Source organism: Salmo salar, chromosome 10 (genome assembly GCF_965601325.2).
Source record: "Salmo salar chromosome 10, fSalSal1, whole genome shotgun sequence".
NCBI lineage: Eukaryota > Metazoa > Chordata > Actinopteri > Salmoniformes > Salmonidae > Salmo > Salmo salar.
Window position 1 is genome coordinate 74,939,637 of NC_138300.1, and position 24,292 is coordinate 74,963,928.

The 24,292-nt window shown below is 42.8% G+C and overlaps 1 protein-coding gene across 10 annotated transcripts in view; it reads left to right on the forward strand.

Moving 5' to 3' along the window:
* myo9ab (myosin IXAb) overlaps positions 1-24,292 on the forward strand; it is a 230,216-nt gene that overhangs the window by 37,215 nt on the left and 168,709 nt on the right. For 7 of the 10 annotated variants that reach the window (XM_014123948.3, XM_082957148.1, XM_082957153.1 and 4 more), the window contains exon 1: positions 19,852-20,772. The exons of 1 other annotated variant lie outside the window; for it this stretch is intronic. In XM_014123948.3, the coding sequence (XP_013979423.1) occupies positions 20,747-20,772 (26 nt within the window). In that variant the 5' untranslated portion in view covers positions 19,852-20,746. Of the gene's footprint in view, positions 1-19,848; positions 21,302-24,292 lie in introns of those variants that run through there. 2 more of the 10 variants (XM_082957155.1, XM_082957152.1) reach the window with 2 other exon arrangements.

Below are 24,292 nucleotides of genomic sequence, written 5' to 3' on the forward strand. Positions count from 1 at the left end.
GGTTCACAAAATAGATGACTACATGAGGAAGGGAAATTATGTGGATATATTGAAGCAACATCTCAAGATATCAGTCAGGCAGTTAAAGCTTGGTCGCAAATGGTTTTTCCAAATGGACAATGACCCCAAGCATACTTCCAAAGTTGTGACAACATGGCTTAAGGACAACAAAGTCAAGGTGTTCGAGTGGCCATCACAATGCCTTGACCTCAATCCTATAGAAAATGTGTGGGCTGAACTGAAAAAGTGTGTGTGTGTGTGAGCAAGGAGGCCTACAAACCTGACTCAGTTACACCAGCTCTGTCAGGAGGAATGGGCCAAGATTCACCCAACTTATTGTGGGAAGCTTGTGGAAGGCTACACGTTTGACCCAAGTTAAACAATTTAAAGGCAATGCTACCTAATACTAATTGAGTGTATGTAAACTTCTGACCCACTGGGAATGTGATGAAAGGAATAAAAGCTGAAATAAATCATTCTCTCTACTATTATTCTGACATTTCACATTCTTAAAATAAAGTGGCTAAGACGGAATTTTTACTAGGATTAAATGTCAGGAATTGTGAAAAACTGAGTTTAAATGTATTTTGCTAAGGTGTATGTTACCTTCTGACTTCAACTGTATATGCAACAGTTTGGGTCGCCTGGCTAGTTGCGAACTGTGTGAAGACCATTTCTTCCTAACAAAGACGTAATTAATTTGCCAGAATTGTACATAATTATGACCAAACATTGAGGGTTGTGCAATGTAACAGCAATATTTAGACTTAGGGTTGCCACCCATTAGATAAAATATGGAACGGTTCTGTATTTCACTGAAAGAATAAACGTTTTGTTTTCGGAATGATAGTTTCCGGGTTTGACCATATTAATAACCTAAGGCTCGTATTTCTGTGTGTTTATTATATTATAATTAAGTCTATGATTTGTTATTTGATAGAGCAGTCTGAGCGGTGGTAGGCAGCAGCAGGCTCGTAAGCATTCATTCAAACTGCACTTTCCTCCGTTTTCCAGCAGCTCTTAGCAATGCTTGAAGCACAGCGCTGTTTATGACATCAAGCCTATCAACTCCCGAGATTAGGCTCTCTATACTATAGTGCCTATAAGAACATGCAATAGTCAAAGGTATATGAAATACAAATGGTATAGAGAGAAATAGTCCTATAATTCCTATAATACCTACAACCTAAAACTTCTTAACTGGGAATATTGAAGACTCATGTTGAAAGGAACCACCAGCTTTCATATGTTCTCATGTTCTGAGCAAGGAACTTAAACTTTAGCTTTTTTTAGATGGCACATATTGCACTTTTACTTCCTTCTCCAACACTGTGTTTTTGCATTATTAAAACAAATTGAACATGTTTCATTATTTATTTGAGACTAAATATTGATGTATTATAGTAAGTTAAAATAAATGTGTTCATTGTTCATTCAGTATTGTTGTAATTGTCATTATTTTATATATATGTGTATATGTGTATATGTATATGGTATCGGCGTTGAAAAAACATAATCGGTCGACCTCTAGTGGGCCATTTTTTCAGTTTTCCATGATGTGTACGCCGAGGAACTTTAAAACTTTCCACCTTCTCCACTACTGTCCCGTCAATGTGGATGGGGGGGATGTTCCCTTTGCTGTTTCCTGAAGTCCACGATCATCTCCTTCATTTTGTTGATGTTGAGTGCGAGGTTATTTTCCTGACACCACACTCCGAGGGCCCTCACCTCCTCCTTGTAGGCCGTCTCGTTGTTGTTGGTAATCAAGCCTTCCACTGTAGTGTCATCTGCAAACTTGATGATTTGAGTTGGAGGCGTGCATGGCCACGCAGTCATGGGTGAACAGCGAGTCATGGGTGAACAGGGAGTCATGGGTGAACAGTGTCCTTAGTGCTCTGGCGCAGGTTTTCATCAAGGATCTCTCTGCACTTTGCTCCATTCATCTTTCCCTTGATACTGATTAGTCTCCCAGTCTCTGCCGCTGAAAAACATCCCCACAGCATGATTCTGCCACCACCATGCTTCACCGTAGGGATGTTGCCGAGTTTCCTCCAGACGTGAGGCTTGGCATTAAGGACAAAGAGACTAGTCAGGATCATCTTGGTTTCATCAGACCAGAGTCCTTTAGGTGACCGTGTTCTTGGGGACCTGCAATACTGCAGGAATGTTTTGTTACCCTTCCCCAGATCGGTGCCTCGACACAATCCCATCTTCAACCTCATGTCTTAGTTTATGCTTAGACATGCACTGTCAACTGCAAAGGGTCTGCATACTTTTGTAAAAATAAAAAAAATAAAGTTTTTAATTTTGTATAAATTTGCCCAAATTTCTAAACCTCATTTCGCTTTGTCGTTATGGGATGTAGTGTGTAGATTGAGGAAAAAAATATTATTTAATCAATTTTAGAAGAAGGCTGTAACGTAACAAAATGTGGAAAAGGGAAGGGGTCTGAATACTTTCCCGAAGGCACTGTATTCTGCTGTGTTTTGTACGTGAACATCATTATTAAAGTGACCAGTGTTTAAATCACTCTATGTACATAGGGCAACAGTCTCTAAGGTGCAGGGTAGGGTACCGGGCGGTAGCCAGCTAGAACAGTGACTGAGGCTAGTGGTGACTTTTTAAAGTTGCACTATGCAGAAATCACACCTCCATTTCCTTCTTGTTAAAACTCTAATAGTCGCCTATTTTCAGTTTGTGACAAAATAAGCTAGTATAGTGTAGAGAATCATGGTACCATTCTAAACTGTTGTGAAATATATTGTCCATAAACATAAATGTTGTTTCAGCTGTTTTGAAGCTGGTGTACTAACCAAAAGTTTATGACGCGAAAACAAAACTTAAGAATGGGAAGCATAGAAATAGCACACAGAACAGATATACGGCTTCCTAGACTTGCTTTCAAGTAAAGTTGTATATCTATAACATTTCTATGTGAATTTGGTCAGGTCGCCCAAAAAGTTACATATTGCCACTAACTGTTGTTTACGAAGCATGTGACAAATACAATTTTGATTTGAAATACTTATTTTAATAAAACAACAATCTTTTGTATGTAGTTTTTATAACTTTTTGGGGGTAGTGCTGCGCATTTAGCTCTCTGTCTCTGCCCTGACATCGGTATGCTATTTTCCCCACTTCAAATATCAATTACAGGTGCACACCTAACGGAGTTTCCACAAGACCAAACACAGTTCAGTGCAAAACACTCACTTTGTAACAGAATCAGCTCTATCATGGCAAAAATCAGACTTCTCTTTCACTGTTGCTTTTAGCATGTGCATTTGCGTCATTCTGATTGGTAAAGAGAGTCAAGCATTTATTTAATACTTTTTATATTTTGTTTTGACGTTAGACCAGGGTTGTCAATCATACGCGAGGGGGTCCAATCCAGCATGCTGGTGGTTTGAGTAAAAAATAAAGAAAACCATAATAATTTGAAATATTGAAAACCAACTCAATATACTGTACTTTAATATACTTCAAAAAACGAAAACCAAATCGAGACTGTGTAGAAATGATAATAGACCTACATTCATATACTTTCTTGTCCAGCTCACAAATAATAATCACTGAAATGAAAGCTAGACAGGACAATTTGTTTTTGCTAATGTTGACGGCGAGAAAACATAACCAATTTTCAGTATAGCCATCCAGACCTAAATTGAAGAGCGAATGCAGCCCCTGGTGCAAAATGAGTTTGACATCTGTAATTTTAGACTATCTGGATCAAAAATGTCATGATATTTTATTTGAATAGTGAAATAATGTAAAATGCCTATCCCTAATCTCTGTTGCATTCGAGCGTGTTTCAGTATTTACTGTTTAATCAATCCTCTCTGTCCACCTTCTTGTCTCTAGCATGGCCCTTTTTGTTCAGACTAAGCACTCTATAGCTAAATGCTGATGATTATGAAGATACCATTACCACTAATGTTTTTGTTTGCAATATGCATGCAATATGTGTGTTAATGTGTGACTTGTTTGTACAGTATGGTCAGCCACACTGTAAAAACACCCATTTTTTTACAGTACAAACTGTCAGTCCTTTAGGCTCGCCACCATGATTTCCTGATATAATCCCTGAGGATTAACTTCCTCCTCTGATGGTATATTTAATCTGTGTGGGATTGGGCAGAGGCGGGTTGACGTCATGCCGTCTCCATGGTAACCCCAGATGACGGCCCTATAGGATGAGAGCTCTCGGGTTTCAGGGCTAGTGGGTGATGTTGTTGGAGAATTTCTATCCGATTGGAACCAGGCGCTTCAGACTTCACCCTTCTTGACCTGTCTAGGAGGACATTGCATTTACATAGACTTTCAACCAACTCAGCGTTATTGCATCATTATCCACTGGTTCTAGCGAGAGACGACTCCTTGGTGAGGATTGGTCAATGCTGCTTTGTGTACATGAAACACTGGTTACTGTAATGGTACACTAATGATTCCAGCACATACAGTACAGGACACAGGTGGTGATCGGTATTAGGGGCTTTGTGACTCAATGGAAACAGCCTTCAACTGTACATGTGATAATAGTTTGATTTAGTACACAGGCTTCTATGTTACTATAATAAAACTGATTAAAAAAACAAAGACGACCCTTACAAGAAAAAAATATTTTAAACTGCAGTAAAAGTGCAGCAACTGCAGTCGACTGTGGTATTTTGGACACAGCAGTTATATTGCACTGTAACTGCAGTTCCACTGCAAAAATTACTGCAGTAAAAACTGTTATTTTGGATGCAGTATTTGCAGCATACTGCAGTTATACTGCACTCTGACTGCAATAATTTTTCGTAAGGAAAAGACCAGTAGATGGCACAGATATGAGAGAATCACGTTGTCGTTATTTTTTTTTTTTTATGCGATAAAGAACTATAGTTGATTTAATTTATCGATATTGAGGAAAAAGTTGTATAGGACCCGTCAAAAGTTTGGACACACCTACTCATTCAAGGGTTTTTCTTTCTTTTTTACTATTTTCTACATTATAGAATAATAGTGAAGACATCAAAACTATGAAATAACACATATGGAAAAATAATGTATTAACCAAAAAAAAAAAGCTTCATGAGGTAGTCACCTGGAATGCATTTCAATTAACAGATGTGCCTTGTTAAAAGTACATTTGTGGAATTTCTTTCCTTCTTAATGCATTTGAGCCAATCAGTTGTGTTGTGACAAGGCAGGGTTGGTATAGAGAAGGAAGCCCTATTTGGTAAAAGACCAAGTCCATATTATGTCAAGAACAGCTCAAATAAGCAAAGAGAAACGACAGTCCATCATTACTTTAAGACCTGAATGTCAGTCAATACCAATTGGCGGTTCTAGACCATTTCAACTGGGGGGGGCCAAGCTGGGGCCAGTTTTACTGTTAGAGGGGCCAGTTACATTAGATGTTATTATTGTCATATCGTTTTCTTCACTGCATTGCAGGCATTAGCAGGCAAAAGACCATGTTCACAATCATACATCCGCGCTTAGTGGGACTTTAATTTGTTTTTCAACAGGACAATGACCCAACACACTTCCAGGCTGTGTAAGGGCTATTTGACGAAGAAGGAGAGTGATGTAGTGCTGCATCAGATGACCTGGCCTCCACAATCCCCCGACCTCAACCCAATTGAGATGGTTTGGGATGAGTGAAGAGTGAAGGAAAAGCACCCATCAAGTGCTCAGCATATGTGAGAATTCCTTCAAGACTGTTGGAAAAGCATTCCAAGTGAAGCTGGTTGAGAGAATGCCAAGAGTGTGCAAAGCTGTCATCAAGGCAAATGGTGGCTACTTTGAAGAATATAAAATATATTTGTTTAACACCTTTTTGGTTACTACATGATTCCATATGTTATTTCATAGTTTTGATGTCCAGTATTATTCTACAATGTAGAAAATAGTAAAAATAAAGAAAAACCCTTGAATGAGTAGGTCTATCCACGCATCTGCAGTCCCTCACACAGCAGCAGACCTATTTGTCCAGGCCCCTAGCTTCCAGGGTAAGATGATAACAACAGGGTATTCTACACGGGTTCTTGTGAGCACTCTAACCATCTTTCAATGATAGGGTGCGGTAAACTGCCCAATGCTGGAGGTGTTCATCTATAACAGAATCACTTGGCTGAGAGAAGAGAACATAAGAATGTGTGGAGAGTTATTTGCTCCAGATTCACCCCCGCTGGCTGTTCTCCTCTAACCCTGAACCTAAACCACTCAGGGCTATCTGACAGCATTATGGTTATTATCAGAGAGAATTAATGGCCAACCGTCATTCTATCGATCTGATTCGATCTTCCGTTTGATGTAGACTTGCTGGTTGTTGCTCCTCTTTTTGCTGTCTGTTCGCTCACAGACCTACTGAATGCTCCAACGTGTCTAAAACTCAGTCACGCTCATCATACCGTGTTGGAATTTTCTGGAAGCCAACCTCCATTTCCCTAAGAGAACTAGATCATCCCACTGTTGGATTGGACAAGTGAGAGGGAGTGAGGAAGTGAAAGAGAGTAAGTAGCAGAGGGGGCGGTCTAGCTACACGAAATGTTCAGAACTGCAACGTTACTCAATCCAGCTGAACAATGTGCTCATTGAACAGTGGGAGTGCATTCTTTCTTGCTGGGGACCCCAGCGGCGCAGGCACACCACAATGGCCCTTTTTGTTGAGAGCCCCAGTGTCGCAGTTCTACAGATATTAGGCCCAGACGTCCGCACAGTCAAACATTGTGCATATCTAACACACTAATGCAGGACATGAGACAGTCATGCCTACAGCTAGAGGCTATGGAAGCAGTCAAGCGTTTGTTTTTGGCCCTCCGATACGGCCGAAGTCTATGAACCCATTTGATAGACTTGGGAGTCGTCAATGTGGCGATTTGTTTTAGTTAGGCGAATACATCTCTTACGTTCCCCTACGGCGCACACAATTTGACATGCAATAACGGGGAATATTTCAATTTGTCAACGTAGTTCCAAAACATTTTTGGTGTGAGATTGTTCTGGCAATTCTCACAAAACTAGCCTTTTTGCATTTGCTTATTTTTAGACATATTGTTTAACAATATACTCTTCAAACACGTCAAATTTCCAGAGGGGGCTCTGGTACGTTTTTAATGATATGACCCATTTTATTCATAGAAATGTACATTTAACGGTCATTAACCAATCACATAGCCCTCCTTTAGGATTACACATTTAGCAAGTCACCAGTAGAGGGAGTTTGCTTTTTAATAAATTTTCCCCATTCACTGTGTTGCTGGTGCTCATGAAATGTATCATAACTTCAGAATTAGCAGAGCCCACTCTGGAAATGATATGTACTTGTAGAGTATATTGTTCCAAACGATATGTCATAAAATAAACAAAATCAAACAGGGTAGTTTTTAGATATTAATAATTTGTGTTGAATAAAATGTTACATTCATTTATTTCAGCATCAAGACATACTCCATATTTTAGAGTGCACTGTAAGGAGGATAATGTCACCAAGATGTTTCCTGTTTTCATGTACAATTCACAGACCATAGGGTCTTACAGGAGGCATGTATAGGTCAAAAAGGGCCTACAATGGCCACTTTCACCATGATTTAAAAAAGTATAATAGTTATGCAAATGAAAAAAGCATGTGAAACATCCTTCACTCCCAATTCAGTTTCTATGTGAAAATTGCCAGAACAATCTGACATAGCCCTAAAAAATTCAGGCTACACTGGCACGGAATCGCCAGATTGACTCCAGCGGTGTGATAGAAGCCAGCGCTTCTCGAAACGAGCAGTTTGATGTAGCGCTTCTTTGACGTTTGAAATAGGGCCCTATCCCTCTGTTCCTCTTTTCAATAGACAGTCGGGATCTTTTGGAGCGGACGTTACCACACCATAATGGGGGGGTTGCGCAACGCAGCAACCCACAGGGCCCCATCATTACCTGGCATTGCAGTGCTGCTGCGTTCAGTATCAGCACTCTCCAGTGCGGTTTCTCTCCCTGTCTCCTCGCTACCTCTGTTGACCTTGCTGTGGCACAGGAAGAAAGGAAACAACAAAACTGACTGTCTCCTCTGCAAGGCTGCCTGGCGATGGAGGTTATATTGTATGTTCAGACAGAGCTCTCTGGTTTCAGAGGCTCAGATATCTGATGCTTCACTTGTACTGTACATGACCTTAGAATAGCTCTTAGGGGTCTAGGCCGGGTTACTGTACAGCACTATGTGACAGCTGTTGAAAAGGACTAAATAAATGTAATTGATCAAAACAATCACCGTAGGTCAGAGAAGTCTGAGTATGGGAGCAAGAAGAGGAAAATGGAAAAGTAAAGAGCAGATATGATCTTGCTGGTGATCCATTCATAGACCTCACTACTAGGCTAGGGCGGTATACTGTATACCGGGATCTTTGGAAATAGCCATGGGATGGTTTTTTTTTTCAATACCGTTGAAACTTTCTTTGAAGTTTTTTCAATACATTTGTATATTTGTAGCTACTTTTTAAGCAAATGCCTGCAGTCAACTCGTGCCATGCATTAGGAGATGAAGCAGATCGCGTTCTTCATTTCACCCGTCACATTATTTGACATTATGAAGCTTACCGTAGTTCCCCAGAACAGTTGAGCCAGTCAGGTGTGTGTTTGTAAATAGCACAACGGGAGAAAGCAGGAGCAGGTTAGTCCAGTTGTGTATTGACGGGTCACGTTTTATATTGAAAGTCATGTTTTTTTTTTTTCTTCAATAAAGTGATCGGGGGCATGTAGCTATAGTTTTCCTTTACAGAAAATACAACACATTCGGCAGAAAATAGCTTAATTTTCATCAGATGTAAACGGAAGTGCAACACTATTTGGCTGGCAGCCACCCACGTAAAGGTGATTTAAAAAAAAAAAAATGTTTTATTTAACTAGGCAAGTCAGTTAAGAACAAATTCTTATTTACAATGACGGTCAAACCCGGACGATGCTGGGCCAATTGTGCGCCGCCCTATGGGACTCCCAATCACGGTTGTGATACAGCCTGGAATTGAACCAGGATGTCTGCAGTGACGCCTCTAGCACTGAGATGCAGTGCCTTAAACCGCTGCGCCACTCGGGAGCCCAAAAGCAAGGTCTTTTCAGCAAAAACTATGCATGGCCATCACATTTCTAATGATTAGGCCTATCATAGAAAGAATGTAGCCAGCTACATTTCCTAATGTTTTGTTAAAAGTTAGTCTTGCGTTTTACGTGAGAAAAATAGGCTGGGTACACCTACACAAGTCAAAGTGCTGTCTGCTGATAGAATGCCGCTTAGTGAATTCTCATCCGAGTTTAGAAGTGCAACTGCAGTACAAAATTAGTCTTATGCCGAGCAGAAATTACAATAAGAAGCATTTTAGATCTGGGTTTACAAAACGCAGAATTCTGCCTAAACACGACCCCTAAGTTTAACTTGCTATCTACGTAAGTGGTTGAATTAATAAGGTGACGGGGCATCATATTGTGTTAGCTTTGACTTAGCTTTCTGCCGTGTTTGAGAAGTCAATCTTGATTTTCCTTAAGGTTTTTTCTCCTCTCCGTTCTCCTGTCTGCTCCTCCCCACTCTTCTCAGAGCAGGGAAGCCCATTGCCAAAGCGACTCCAGACTCCACACAGACAGCGTGTAGACATGCTGCTGGAGAGTACAGTCAAAACTTTGCGTTTAAACTTTGTTCATTTGCACAATGTCTCTCGTTCACATTCATTTGGAAATGTCCATACTAACCAAAAATTACATTCAGTAGCTCCTACCTATACATGTATAACTTTGAGCTGTTTTGCCTGTATTTGCAATTTTGTATATTTTCGTTTGCGCTCATTAGCATATTTAGTTAGCAGCCTCCATGAAAATTCGCTATTACTTTTGCAAATTTTGTTACATTGTGCGTCTATTACCAGAATGTTATTTTTTTTTGTTTTTTTGTTGCCCACTATTGTACTAAGCCGGTAATACCGTACATCCCTGTGTGAGAGAAGGACGGTATGATATGAATATCTGGATACCCCCCCAACTACTCAATACAGCAGGAAATGCCAGATGAGCCAAATGTGTCACTGTGGTGCTATGCGTGACACTTCAGTGGAAGTGAAAGTGTGCTAGAGAGGTTTGACTGTCACGCTGTACTAGAAAGAGAAGGGCTCTGAATCGATCTTCCTCTTCCCCTACCAGAGGTATTGTTCTGGGGGATAGGGGAAGGTGACCAGAAGGGAGTAGTGGAGCCTTAGTACCCAATGATTTTGGAGATATTTCCATTAAAACACTGTGTTCTTTGTGTCTGTACATTTGGGTGTGTATTAGAGATGGGGGGGGAGAGAAAGAAAGAGGGGACTGAGTTAATAGGCCCATATCCACAGAGCGTCTAAGAGTAGAAAATTGGTCGTAAGTGCTGAGAAGAGACATTTTACTCCTACTTTAGGACCTTTTCTGCGATGCTTTGTGGATACGAGCCCAGACCCAAATCTCAAACGCAGCATGGTCTCATGTACAGTGAGGGGGAAAAGTATTTGATCCCCTGCTGATTTTGTACGTTTGCCCACTGACAAAGAAATGATCAGTCTATAATTTTAATGGTAGGTGTATTTGAACAGTGAGAGACAGAATAACAACAAAAATATCCAGAAAAACGCATGTCAAAAATGTTAAATTATTTGCATTTTAATGAGGGAAATAAGTATTTGACCCCCTCTCAATCAGAAAGATTTCTGGCTCCCAGGTTTCTTTTATACAGGTAACGAGCTGAGATTAGGAGCACAGAAAAACAATCCAGACCTGAATGGGATGCCTTTTTATTTCCCTGCTTCTCCCAAAAGTGAATCATACCCTGACCTGTCAACAACTTCCAAAACCTAGCGTTTCCATCCTGTAACGTCCTGTAAAATCCTTTGTGAATAATGAACGAGCCCAAAGCCGAAGGAGTCAGTGGCGTCACCCTGCGAACTGGGCTCTTTTGGTGCGTAGAGAGGTCAAGGCCCGGATATTTCTCCCCTCAGCGCTGCCATGTTTACAAGGCCATAAACGGAGCCTGTTGGAGCCCCGACGCCCCATCCCTCATATTTCTGCCAGATAATCTCAGCTTTTTGAGGCTCCCCCCTTTTAACAAACACAAACTACTGGCCTCATGGGAAGGCTGGACAACACGTTGTGACTTTGGACTGGGTTTGCGTTTGCTAGATGCAGTGCTCCCACCGTACATAACACAGCCTATATGGAAGGCCACTGGAAATACCTCTGTAAGTAGAGTGTAATTTGTATGTGTTAAACTGTTGGATTAGTTGGTGTGTGCAGTGGCTCATAGGGCAACAATGGATGTTTCTCTTGTGCAAGAGGTTTTGCTAAGTGGAATGGCCTTGGGGGTCCATTGCAGTGTATGCGGGGCACGGTCCGATACCCTTCGAACCCTCTTAACTCCATCTTTGCCGACCACAGAGAAAATAGCGTTACATTGTTTTCCTCTCGTCTGGCAAGCCATACTTGAAAACCGATTGTTGCCCTGCCTCGTGTCGTGATTCAAATCAACCAAAGATGGCCTTGGCCTGCTCTTCGCTGTCTATCACTTCTTATCAAGGCAGTGGGTGAGCTTTCACATGTGTCCTGCTGCATACTGACTCTCTCTCCTTCCTTCTGTAATGTCTACCCTTCCTTATTTCCTTCCTTCCATGGAGTCTGAAGCGTAAGACAAAGCCCACAAACTTTTGACTGGTACTGTATATATAGATGGGAGTAATTACACAATTTTGGCAACTTTTATTAACGTTACATTCCCTATTGGACCCACTGCTATGCTATTTCTCTCCTGTTCTATTGGCTTTCATATCAACTTTCTTTCGTTGTCCAGAAGCCAAAGGAACAGTCCTGGTCATATTAGCAACCCATCCTAGTTGTTGCATCTTTAGAGTTCCCCTCTATCTAACAGAGATTTTCATCTCTGTCACCTGTTTATCAGGTGCGCTGTTTAGAATGGTGTATCCCCGGGAATTACATTCTGGCAAATGTTTAAAAAAAATAAAGTTTTGTTGGCTGCTTCATTACAAGAGTTGCATGTTCTGTTAAGATGCATTGCCATAATCGAAATGTAATTTCTGTTGTGTGTCATGACATACATTTCTTTAATGGCAGGTCAATTTAAATCTTTTTGGTCACGTTGTCTGGCGCCACATTTTCCTAACGCAAACCCTGGTCTGAGTGGATGTCACTTCAGATTTCGTTGCGTGTTCGCTCTACAGTTAAACTGCCCGAAATGTGGGGACAAACACGTAATTTCACATCCCTCTGCTGACTGTCAAATTCCGTGCTTTGGAAGGGCACACTGCGGGTAATTCTTGTGGACAGGATGGTTGTTTTGCTTGTTTTTCTCGCTGTACAGTGCCCAATGTTGTTTGAGACCACTATTTATTGAGGCGCTCTAGTCATATTTGCGGCGATGGTCTTTTCTTCTCAGAGCCAATGACTTCATCTCAGTGACAAGACTATAGGACAAAAGCCAACCTGCTTTTCCACTCACAGGCATTAGTTTCGATGCTGACCTGCTTTTGTCCATCCATAACCAAGGAAGGTCACTCATTGATGTGAAACTATTCTGTCTGCAGAGACCAGCATAGTCAACCTAAGAGAATGGAGGGTCCATAGCAGAGAATATGTCTGAAGTGCTGTCTACTATTTATGTAGTGCACCTGTGAGCGATGTGTTGTTTTCACGGGTAGACATTCAGAACGTCATCCTTCTCAAGCTATGTTACTATCCGCAGAGCCAATGTCAAGTAACTAGTGTTTCAACACTATCCGCAGAGCCAATGTCAAGTAACTAGTGTTTCAACACTATCCGCAGAGCCAATGTCAAGTAACTAGTGTTTCAACACTATCCGCAGAGCCAATGTCAAGTAACTAGTGTTTCAACACTATCCGCAGAGCCAATGTCAAGTAACTAGTGTTTCAACACTATCCGCAGAGCCAATGTCAAGTAACTAGTGTTTCAACACTATCCGCAGAGCCAATGTCAAGTAACTAGCCCTGACACCACACACACACTCCTGCCGGTCGTGACATGTTTGATTCTGCCCTCTCCAACACTGTGTAGTCTGTTATTATGGCCAGATTTGCTTCCCTTTGATCTCTCCAAATGGCCTGGTCATTCATTCTAGCATACAATTTGTGCATGAGCAGCTGTCCGTCCAAAAGTATTTCTCAGCTCGGGGCTGCATTGGGTCAAAACTAAACAAATGGGAGTGAGAACTGACATGTAGGTGGACTGATACTGATTATAGGCTGAGTATGGGACCAAAATCAGGGAATGATACGATACTGAACACAGGTTTTACAAACAGGAAACTGATGGAGAAATGTAATTGTCTCTTGCCATTGTTGAAATGACTGTTTTACAGAACTGTTTTGTTTTATCATAACTGTGCCTTAACAGCATCCACTTTTTCTTTTGATGGCGGTTGGCCAAAGTCAATGAATGTATGCTATATTATTGTATTTCTTCTTAGCGTTACACAGTAGCTTCTCTGGAACCCGAAGTTCACCACACATCACTGACCCAAAGTAGTGGCAAGTTCCTCTCATGTTTGGGTGGAGAAGTTACGGTAAAGCTACCTGTAAAAACACGCTAGTGTTTCTGTTGGCTTGGCTAACCGTGGGTGGGAGAGCTGAGGTGTCCTTGCCTCTGTCCCAGCTGGGTTTTCATCTGACAGCGTAGGGGTGTGAAAGGCCATCACGCCTCGATTAGAATACACAAAATCCACCTCGTTAAATGTAACAATGTTTTCGTTAGCTTATTCATAATAAACAGAATCGAAGAACGGTGGGAAACTTGCACCTTTTGCCTTTTGGTCCACACTGAACCATGTAGCTTATGGTTTCCTCCTTTTCCTTCCACGCTCCTGGCCGCAGGTTGATCCATTGTTCTGCACTGGCGGCTTTAGCGAAAATTCCCTTTCTCACCTACTGCCGATGGCCTGAGTTGAAATGCAGAAACTGTTTACTTTTTGTCTGCAGATGTCGAAGATTTATTATGAGTGTCACGAGCGGCTCGCTCGAGATCTAGTTTGAAACTGTTTGGGCGCTCTAAGTGGTTTAAGGCACTCAGTGCTAGAGGCGTCACTACAGACCCTGGTTCGAATCCAGGCTGTATCACAACCGGCCGTGATTGGGAGTCCCATAGGGCGGCGCACAATTGGCCCAGCGTCGTCTGGGTTTGGCCGGGGTAGGCCTTCATTGTAAATAACAATTTGTTCTTAACTGACTTGCCTGGTTAAATAAAATAAATGGTGAACCAGAGAGATTACTCAAAGATCTGGGTTGTGAGTTTTATTCCCATTCGTGTTCTGCTGATTTTGCTCACGGGGCTCAAGTGGTGTTTCTGTACGTATACTACAGCTCCGTCAGGCTAGGCCTCAGGGAGAGGGCTGATCTGAGACCTGTGATGGGACGTGTTCTCAGGCTACATCAGAACGGCTCCATCAGTCAGACTGGGGCTCAGGGAGAGCTCTGACTGGATAAAATATCCCCCCCTCCCTGAGGATTACATTTTATTTTTTTCTCTTCTCGTAAGCGCCGATCAATAATGGCTCACTTCACTGCACTCCACTGCACTTATCGATCCGTCAATTCCACCCAGGCAGAGTTGGCTTGTCTGGGCACAGAGGGACGTCAGAGGGGAGGAGTGGAGGCAGGGAAGAATAAAGCGTAATTCAGAGTTCCCAGACGTGATAGTCCAGTGTCCCATTGTGACATAGCTACACAGCTCAGAGACCACCATCAGTGGGGGACGCACAGCCCGAACGCGCACCGTCCCAAAATTCCCAACCAACGCAGATCCGCGTACTGCAGTTTCGCGGGGTCCTATGTACATGCGGCAAAGAGAAAAATGAGCAGTTTTTATAGCTATTCTCATGCCATTCTACACATTTTGCCATGACGCTGAGAGAAAATGTTGCAGTTTTTAAGCTAATTTCCTGCAATTCTACACATATTGCCATGGGGCATAATGAAAAATGCGCAGTTGTATAGCAAGTCTCCTGCTATTCTACGCATTTTGACATGAGGCTCAGAGAAAATGTTGCAGTTTTACAGCAAATTTCCTCTAATTCAGATGTTTGTATTTTTTTTGCCACGGCTTATGATGTTCATATGCGATCTATTCTAGAACACTACTGCGTGTACACGTGTTGGACTATGCGAGATACTTTAGCCTCAGGCCATTTAGCTGTCTTGTCTAGTACAACATGCTCACTGTCAATAAATTTTTTTGGAGGCTCTGCAACTGCAGGCCGTTCTAAAAGCTTAATGAGTATTTAAAATGTACATTTGGTACGTATACTAGATTGATCTATCGCAGTAAAATAGGTATACGGTACAGTGGACGTGTCATCCAGATGTTGGCTGATTCCGTTTAAATTTTTCCCCAAGCTGTGTTTACTTTGTATTAAAAAATATATATAATGCAGGTTTTCACTCTCAATCACACTTTTTAAATAGAAAATCCAATTTTGTTGTTTTTCTATGTCCACAACAATGCTGAAACCACATCAGGAGACCACTTTTGAGGTCTGGGAAAAATCAAACCAATTTAAAATGTTGGTATAGTTACCCTTTAATACAAGTGTGCACTAGTCAGAGACTGTTGTATTGTTATAGATTTTTCTGTAGCACTCATGTTTTTGGGAAAGCCTTTCCATCTTTACCAGAACACGGTTATCATTAGCATCATTGGTAACTGCGACACAAAGTTTAAACATATCCACACACACCCCATACCAAAATAATTCTACATTTAAAATATCATTTTCGAATAAAAAAATTGGATACATGTGAAATGTTTTTTTATTAAATGCGTTTTAGATGCATTCCAACCTAATATTACGTATGTAAAATGTATATCACAATTTATAAACTGGGTGGTTTGAGCCCTGAATACTGATTGGCTGACAGCCGTGGTATATGAGAACGTATACCACGGGTATGACAAAACCATTTATTTTTACTGCTCTAATTACGTTGGTAACCAGTTTGTAATAGCAATAAGGCACCTCGGGGGTTTGTGGTATACTCCGCATTGCGTGTTGCCCAAGAACAGCCCTTAGCCGTGAAATATTGGCCATATACCACACCCCCTCGTGCCTTATTGCTTAAATATATACAGTATATCACATTGCATCAGAAAATGTATATGTATTTTCAAAATACATTCTGAAATATACTGAACAAAAAAAAAATATATGCTACAATGTCAATGATTTGACTGAGTTACAGTTCATATAAGGAAATCAGTCAATTTAAATAAATTCATTAGGCCCTAATCTATGGCTTTCACATGACTGGGAATACAGATATGCATCTGTTGGTCACAGATACATTTATGCCCCTACTTTCTTTTTAAAGGTATTTCCAAAAACGTGTTATCTGTGTGTTGAAATAAGGAATGTTCCCTCATATCTCCCAAGTAACATTGTGTTGAATCGCCATGTTTTTACTATTGGCATAAGATCTTTGATCTTAAACATAAAGGACAAATGGCTATGGTCCGTAATTATTCTAGGAATATATACATTCAGAAACAGTCAATTGAAGAACATTTTACAATAGAAAAGTCCATTCTTGAATATGAGTTGTGGATGTGAGAGTAATAGGCATATCCTCTTTCAGTTGGACGTTTATCTCCACAGTTCACACAGACCCATCTCTTTTGATGTTGTGGTTTTAATACCTTCGACATGTTAGGAAGAGGATGTAGTTGATGACTTGTCTAAAATTGCATCCCGCACACGGTTAAAATCACCCCGCCTCATATAATATTCCTGTTACATTGAGATAGTGTAAGGTCGTTAATGAACTTTGGGTCATCTTCATTTGGACAGTAAAAAAATCAGTAAAGTTACTTTTTCCTGTGCCAGGTTTCCTTTTACCATTAAAAATACAGTTTGGGTCTGTAGTAATTTCTGCAGACTTTAATGGGACTTTTTAAATCAATGATAATTGATACCTCTCTGGATCTTGAGGACTAGGTGGAGGAGAAGGCCAACCCATCCCAAGCTCGCCCCAAACCTTTCACTTTCTACTGCTGATAGGTGAGTTTCTTAAAAAGATAAACAGATGTTGGCGTTTTAATTCTTTTTCAAATCAGAAAATACCTTAGTTATTTTGGCAGGCTGCACAATTCCATAGATATTCCATGTCAGATGTTAATGTTTTCACACACTATACATACAAATTAGTGGATTTGGCTATTTCAGCAATACCCATTGCTGACTGGTGTATAAAATCGAGCACAAACAGCCGTGCAATCTCCATAGGAATACATAGGCCATTCTATGGCCAAACTGAAGAGCTCAGTGACTTTCAACGTGGCACCGTCATAGGATGCCACCTTTCCAACAAGTCAGTTAGTCAAATTTCTGCCCTGCTAGAGCTGCCCTGGTCAGCTGTAAGTGCTGTTATTGTGAAGTGGAAACATCTAAGAGCAATAACGGCTCAGCCGCAAAGTGTTAGGCTCAGCCGCGAAGTGTTAGGCTCAGCCGTGTTAAGCGTATAGCGCATAAAAATGATCTGTCCTCGGTTGCAACACTCACGACCGAGTTCCAAACTGCCTCTGGAAGCAACGTCAGCACAAAAACTGTTAGTCGGGATCTTCACGAAATGGTTTTCCGTGGCCGAGCAGCCGCAGCAAGCCTAAAATCACGATGCGCAATGCCAAGCGTCAGCTGGAGTGGTGTAAAGCGCGCCGCCATTGGACTCTGGAGCAGTAGAAATGCGTTCTCTGGAGTGATGAATCACGCTTCACCATCTGGCAGTCTGACGGACTAATCTGGGTTTGGCAGATGCCAGGAGAATGCTACCTGCCCGAATGCATAGTGCCAACTGTAAAGTTTGGTGGAGGAGGAATAATGGTCTGAGGCTGTTTTTCATGGTCCGGGCTAGGCCCCTTAGTTCCAGTGAAGGGAAATCTTAACGCTACAGCATACAATGGCATTCTCTATGATTCTGTGCTTCCAACTTTGTGGCAACTGTTTGGGGAAGGCCCTTTCCTGTTTCAGCATGACAATGCCCCAATGCACAAAGCGAGGTCCATACAAAAATGGTTTGTCGAGCTGGCCTGCACAGAGCCATGACCTCAACCCCATCGAACACCTTTGTGATGAATTGGAACGCAGACTGAGGGCCATGCCTAATTGTCAAACATCAGTGCCCGACATCACTAATGCTCTAGTGGCTGAATGGAAGCAAGTCCCTGCAGAAATGTTCCAGCATCTAGTTGAAAGCCTTTCCAGAAGATTGGAGGGTATAGCAGCAAAGAGGGGGACAAACTCCATATTAACGCCCATGATTTTAGAATGAGATGTTCGATGAACAGGTGTCCACATCCTTTTGGCCATGTAGTGTATGTCTTTTATAATAGGGTGTGGGCATAAAAAAAAATGGGTCAACTTGGAGCACCGCGATCTCCTAAATATTCTTGGCATTCAGCTCCAAAAAGTGACTTTCTGACCACTTATACCATGGGCAAATATGTATAAAATGTTTTGTTCAAATCAAAAGGGCAAAAAGTGATAGAAATCAAACGGAACGACCCTTTAATCATTACTGTCATTTCACTTTTCCTCTGGCTATGGTCGTCAGAGAGCCAAACTGGCTATTTAAACTAATCTATTTAAACTGACTGTATACATGACCCATGTTGGGAGTTACTGTATTCTCTCCACCACTATAAGTAGGGGGAGGACTAGACTTGAGAGTAAACAAAGCTAAGGGATGACGGGACAAGAAAAGACAACCAAGTCTAGAGATGGAGAAAGAGAATGACTTGCGGTTTGCTATGAGACCACGAGAGTGAGAGCGAGGGATGGAGGTCCGAGAAGGAAAGAGCGCTTCTGTGTTGGGCCTTAGAAAGAGAGACAGTGTCTGATACTGGGAGGATGAGGGCAGGGGGCTTAAATCCATACAATACATCACAGTGGGCTTTCCATAAGGGGAAACGGCGCCACTCTCCGCCCCCAGCACATTTTTGTTGTCGTTTTTTGTTTTGTGGACGAATCGGAAGTGAGGTGTGTCTAGCAGTGGATTAAAAACAATTGCAGTACCTATTCTGCTGTTCTATCACGCGGGCAATGATGTCAAGAGGGGAGAAAAAAATCTGCGTTCGCTGTTTGCAGTAACTTTTGTTGTTGTCAGACGTGGCAGTTTCACCATTAAGGATTTCATCTTTAAGGCGTGGTGGTGTGGGTCTTGTGGTTGAGAGGGAGGGAGTGAGTGTTTGTTTGGGTGGAGGTGGATCATGCTGTCGATAGGGGGGGGGGGGGGGGGTACTGTGGAGTGGAGCTGTGTCAGCCAGTGAGCCGCACAGCCAGGGCTGAGGCCAAGCTAGGCCAGGGTGATGTCATATCTCCTGGGGAGTGTGGTACTGTAGTAGCACAGAAGGGAGGCTGCTCTGTTGCTCTGCACCATGTCTTTGTCACACACTCACTCCCCAGATCTATCGACCGGCTGGGCTGGGGCTCAGTGTGCGTGTGTGCAGACACACACACGAGCGTGCACACATACACACACACACACACACACATGTGCACATTTCTTTGCTCTTGCAAGAGCACAAGCAGACGGCCACACACACACGTGCCACACAGTTTCCGTCGTTCCCCCTGTCTTACCCACCCTCATTCTTTGATAACATCTCTCCTCCATGTCCCCCCTCTCTCTCTCTCTCTCTCTCCCACTTTCCTCCTAGTCACACCACACTTTCTCCCTCGCTCTCTCTCTCTGGCTGCGATCAGATTTCAGGAAACAACAGATCTCCCCCTCATCCCCTCCCCCTCTCCTCTCCTCCCCCTTTCCCTCCAGCTCTGCTGCCAAACCCCACACACAAACGCTCACTTCCCTGTCATTCCCTGGACAGAGGGCTGAGGTAGAGAGAGGGAGAGAAAGAAAGAGGGAGAGAAAAGGAGTGCAGCAGTGAAGGAGGGACGTGGGGGAAAAGGCTGCGTGTCTGTTTTGCAGATGAGTATGTCCTCATGGCGGTCTGATTTTGACCAGTGAGGTTCTCTTTTATTTTAAAGCAATCTCTCATTTGTACACAATCTGTGTTTCTGGATTTTTGTCATTCTACATTGGACTGGAGTTGGTTAAGGATTTTGACTTCTCTCATGATAAAATTGGAGTTATTGTCTGAGTTCCTTGGTCGAGAGCTGCGTCAAAGGAGTGTTTCTTCAAGATTCAATGCAAGGTCACTTCATTGACCATCCTCTGTGGATCTCTAGTCACTACGGACATTCTGAACTAAGCAAGATTGGCTACGGAATCTTTGACTTTGTCCTTCCTTTGGAGATGACACGCATTCTACATACATACTTCAAACACACACTCTCCTACTCTGAATGACTCTGCAGTCTTTCCCCACGCACGGAATTCCTGGAAGATGTGTGTGTGCTGTAGTTCCTGTGAACCGTGCTAGTCTGATGGATTCAGGACTTCTCTCCTGCTCACATCCTCATCGGACATTCCCAGGAAGCCTAAGTCTTTGAAGGCCTTTTTACCTCTAAAGACCTCCGTAAACTGTACAACAGAACTTCATCTTCCCGTAAACTCCCAACACACTCCCGACAATGTCTGAGGCTAATATCATCACTGCTGTATTCTAGTACGTTCTCATTCCCAACCAACGTCAGACTGCTCTCTGAGACGATTTTCCGTTGAACTCCGGCAGGATTTGTCTTGTTGAGCTGTGTGGTTGGTTGTAACTGCAGGGTTCACGTTCCTCTCGTTGGCTCATGCCTGTTACCCTGCAGGTCAAAGGGTAAGTGGAGCTGGAACTTTGTCTATTGCTGCCTATCACAAGGCCAAATCATTTTGATGATTTATCTTGATAAGTACTGTATGACCTCACTCAAGGGACAAGTGTAGCAGTTTGCAAGGGCTATAGGACTTTGTTCTTCTTTGAAAACCGGGGTTGGAACCGGTTCAGGGAACAAAACTGGAAAAGAACGTCATTTTTCGAGGAACAGAATGAGAACTGGGAACGAAGGTGATTTATAGTGTTCCGGAACAGAACCGTTATTTTGAAGGCATGGCAACCAGTTAATAACGTTCTTTTGGGTTCTGGGATATATTTTTGGGGACTCGCAAAAAAATGCAACAATGCGCCTATGCAAAGCCCTCACTCTGTCACTTATGACAGTCTGCCTGACAGCGAAACTCTTTGCCTGTGCGTGCGTGAAATTAGGGAGAGGGATTTTTATTTAGAGAAGAATGGATTCACTTTTTCAATGCTAGTTAAGGATACTATAGTTGTCACGTTTCACATTGGATTTATTAACTACAAAAAGGTAAGACGTGTTTTTATTTTCATTCTGGTGTCACTCTGCACACACGCTCTTGTTAGCTAGCTAGCTACAAGATGCCCAGCACTTCAAGCAAAGCTTCCTTCACTCTCTCTCACAAAATTCCAGTCGCATCTCGTGCCCTACACTCCTCTGTCCAATGCATGTTAACAACTATCGCTTGCCCGCTCCATAGCAAACTCCTCTATCCACACTAATTGGTGAAGTAATTTAATGTCGAGCTAAATGTAAAAAAGGTTTAAAAAGGAACAATATAAACCGTTACTTTTTGGGGGTTCGAACCGGTTCCGAACTTTATTTTGCTGATCGGAATAGTGGAATGAAAAAAAGGATGGTTCTGTTTGGAACAAAACGATTTGAAAATCATTTTGGTTCCAACCTCTGCTTGAAAATGGGTTTGAAAGGAGAGTTGAAAAGGTTTGGGTTGGAAATCCATCATTTTGGTGTCAAGTAGACTAGATGAAGAATACAGTACAGGATATCTGTTCGGCAATGTCAGTCTGCATGTTATCAGAAACCACATTTTATTTTTAGGAGTGCGTGAAAGTATATGAAGATTATTGAAGTGTAAGGGATCTTCTGTGGTCAGGGATTTTGATCAAACATTTCAATAAGCAAATGTAAATGTCAACCTCTTACTGTATTTCACTAAATGCAAAAGTTGCCTTTTTCTTTAAAAAAAGGTTGATGTGTGAGGCTGTGGCATGCAGAAGTTGTATGGGTGAGAACACAAACTGAACGGGCTGTTTGCTGATGTTACTGAAGGAGAGACGGAAGTGCAGGATGACTCTGAATTTCAGTTGGTGGTTAGTTGAAATCTGGTTTTTTTCTTTGGCCAGACATTCTGGTAACAGCCTAGTGTGGTTGGGGATTCCTGTCTCTTTTTCTCTTTCTGTCTATTTCTTTCTGTCGGTCTGTCTCTTTCTGTTGGTCTGTCTCTGTCTCGCGCGCACACACACACACACACACACACACACACACACACACAGTTCCTTGTGAAAGCAGGACCTGAGCAACAGCTAAGAACCCCCCCCCCCCCCCCCCCCCCCCCCCCCGTGACCTAGTGGTGAACTGACCCTGTCAGTTGTCAGATAAATGGGCTCCTTTTTTCATTAAGAGCTTTCTTTATGTCTCTCGGTTTATGGCCCTCATGCCTACAGCCACATCAATGGGGATCCCCCATCCACATAAGAGCTTCGGCTCAACGTTATCTCTATGTTATCTACCCCACGCTGTCAGCTACATTGACTGAACTGTGACAAAACAAGACAAAACAAACATGCATCCCCCTCGTTCTCTTCCTCCCCTACCTGTATTGGTTAGCAGTGCGGGCATTGTAATCGGCTCGAGCTCCGTAGGAACTGTGAGCGCTGGGCTCTGAATCAAATCGAATGTTATGTGTCACATGCTTCGTAAACAACAGGTGTAGACTAACAGTGACATGCTTACTTATGGTCCTTTCCATCAATGCAGAGAGAGAGAAAACAAAAAGAGTAATAAATACACAATGAGTAATGATAACGTGGCTATATACACGGTGTACTGGTACATAGTCGATGTGCAGGGGTACGAGGTAATTGAGGTAGATATGTACATGTAGGTAGGGGGTAAAGTGACTAGGCAACAGGATAGATAATAAACAGTAACAGCACATTATGTGATGAGTCAAGAGTCAGTGCAAAAAGGGTCAGAGCATATAGCTATTGGTTAACTATTTAGCAGTCTTATGGCTTGGGGGTAGAAGCTTCAATCTCCTTGACAAGGTCTTTGTCACCGCGCAGCTTTCGCTGTCCCTCAGGCTTGGGTTGGACCACCACCTGTCCAGCACCAGCACTCCAGGCTGGAGTGACCTCACCTCCACTGCACAGAGCTGGCCACAGAGGTGCCTGACAGTAAATGGAGTAAATCCCAAGCAGTGGTGAGCTAGGTGCTATCAACCGTGTTATCTGCATTGGGAGCCTGTCGGGGCCTGAGCTGGTATGCCCCCTTAGCTCCTTACCCTGACCTCTGACCTTTCGGTCCATCCATCAACCGCGACCCTGCCTACTGCCCAGACATCTTTCTGTTGGCTCTGGTGACTGCTGCCTGTTTTATCAAGGCCCACCAGCCTCCCAGTCTTATCGTATCCGGGTCTATTCACTCCCCAGCGTCGGACTGACTGTCTCTATTTCCACCCATGCTGTGGCTCCTGTAGCCAGGAAAGGTCAGGCCAACCTCTCTCCAGTCTCCAGGCTAGAGTGGTGTGGTTTACTGTCATATATGGAGTTCCGTGATTTTCTGTTCTCCCACTCCCTGAGGGCGGGCAGCTAGGTTGCTATGGTTGGCTGGAGTCAGTGTCATCTCCTTTTAGTGCACCCAGGAGCCAAGTTTAGGAGTGTGGCTCAATTGACAGATTTTTCTCCTTTTTAATTTTATTTCTTTGCTGCAGGATTTAACTTTGCATGGGTATTTTATTTCTTTTATTTTTCTCTCCGAGACCCCTTGTCTCTCTTCAGGCTCAGGCTTGGGCTTTTTTTGTTACTGCACAATCTCATCACATTTTGCATGAGGCTATATGCTCACCTAACTACACTACTCGTCCAAGCTAGCATTTACAACTTTAGAGTAGCCTCCTGAGTGGCGCAGTGGTTTAAGGCACTGCATCGCAGTCGCAGCAGCGACCGGGAGACCAATGGGGCGGCGCACAATTGGCCCAGAGTCGTTAGGGAAGGGTTTGGCTGGTAGGGATGTCCTTGTCCCGTCGCGCACTAGCGACTCCCGAGGTGGGCCGGGCGCAGTGCACGCTGACACCAGGCCAGGTGTACGGTGTTTCCTCTGACACATTGGTGCGGCTGGCTTCCAGGTTAAGTGGGCATTGTGTCAAGAAGCAATGCGGCTTGGTTGTGTTTCGGAGGACACACGGCTCTCGACCTTCACCTCTCCCGAGTCCGTACGGGAGATGCAGCGATGAGACAAGACTGTAACTACCAATTGGAT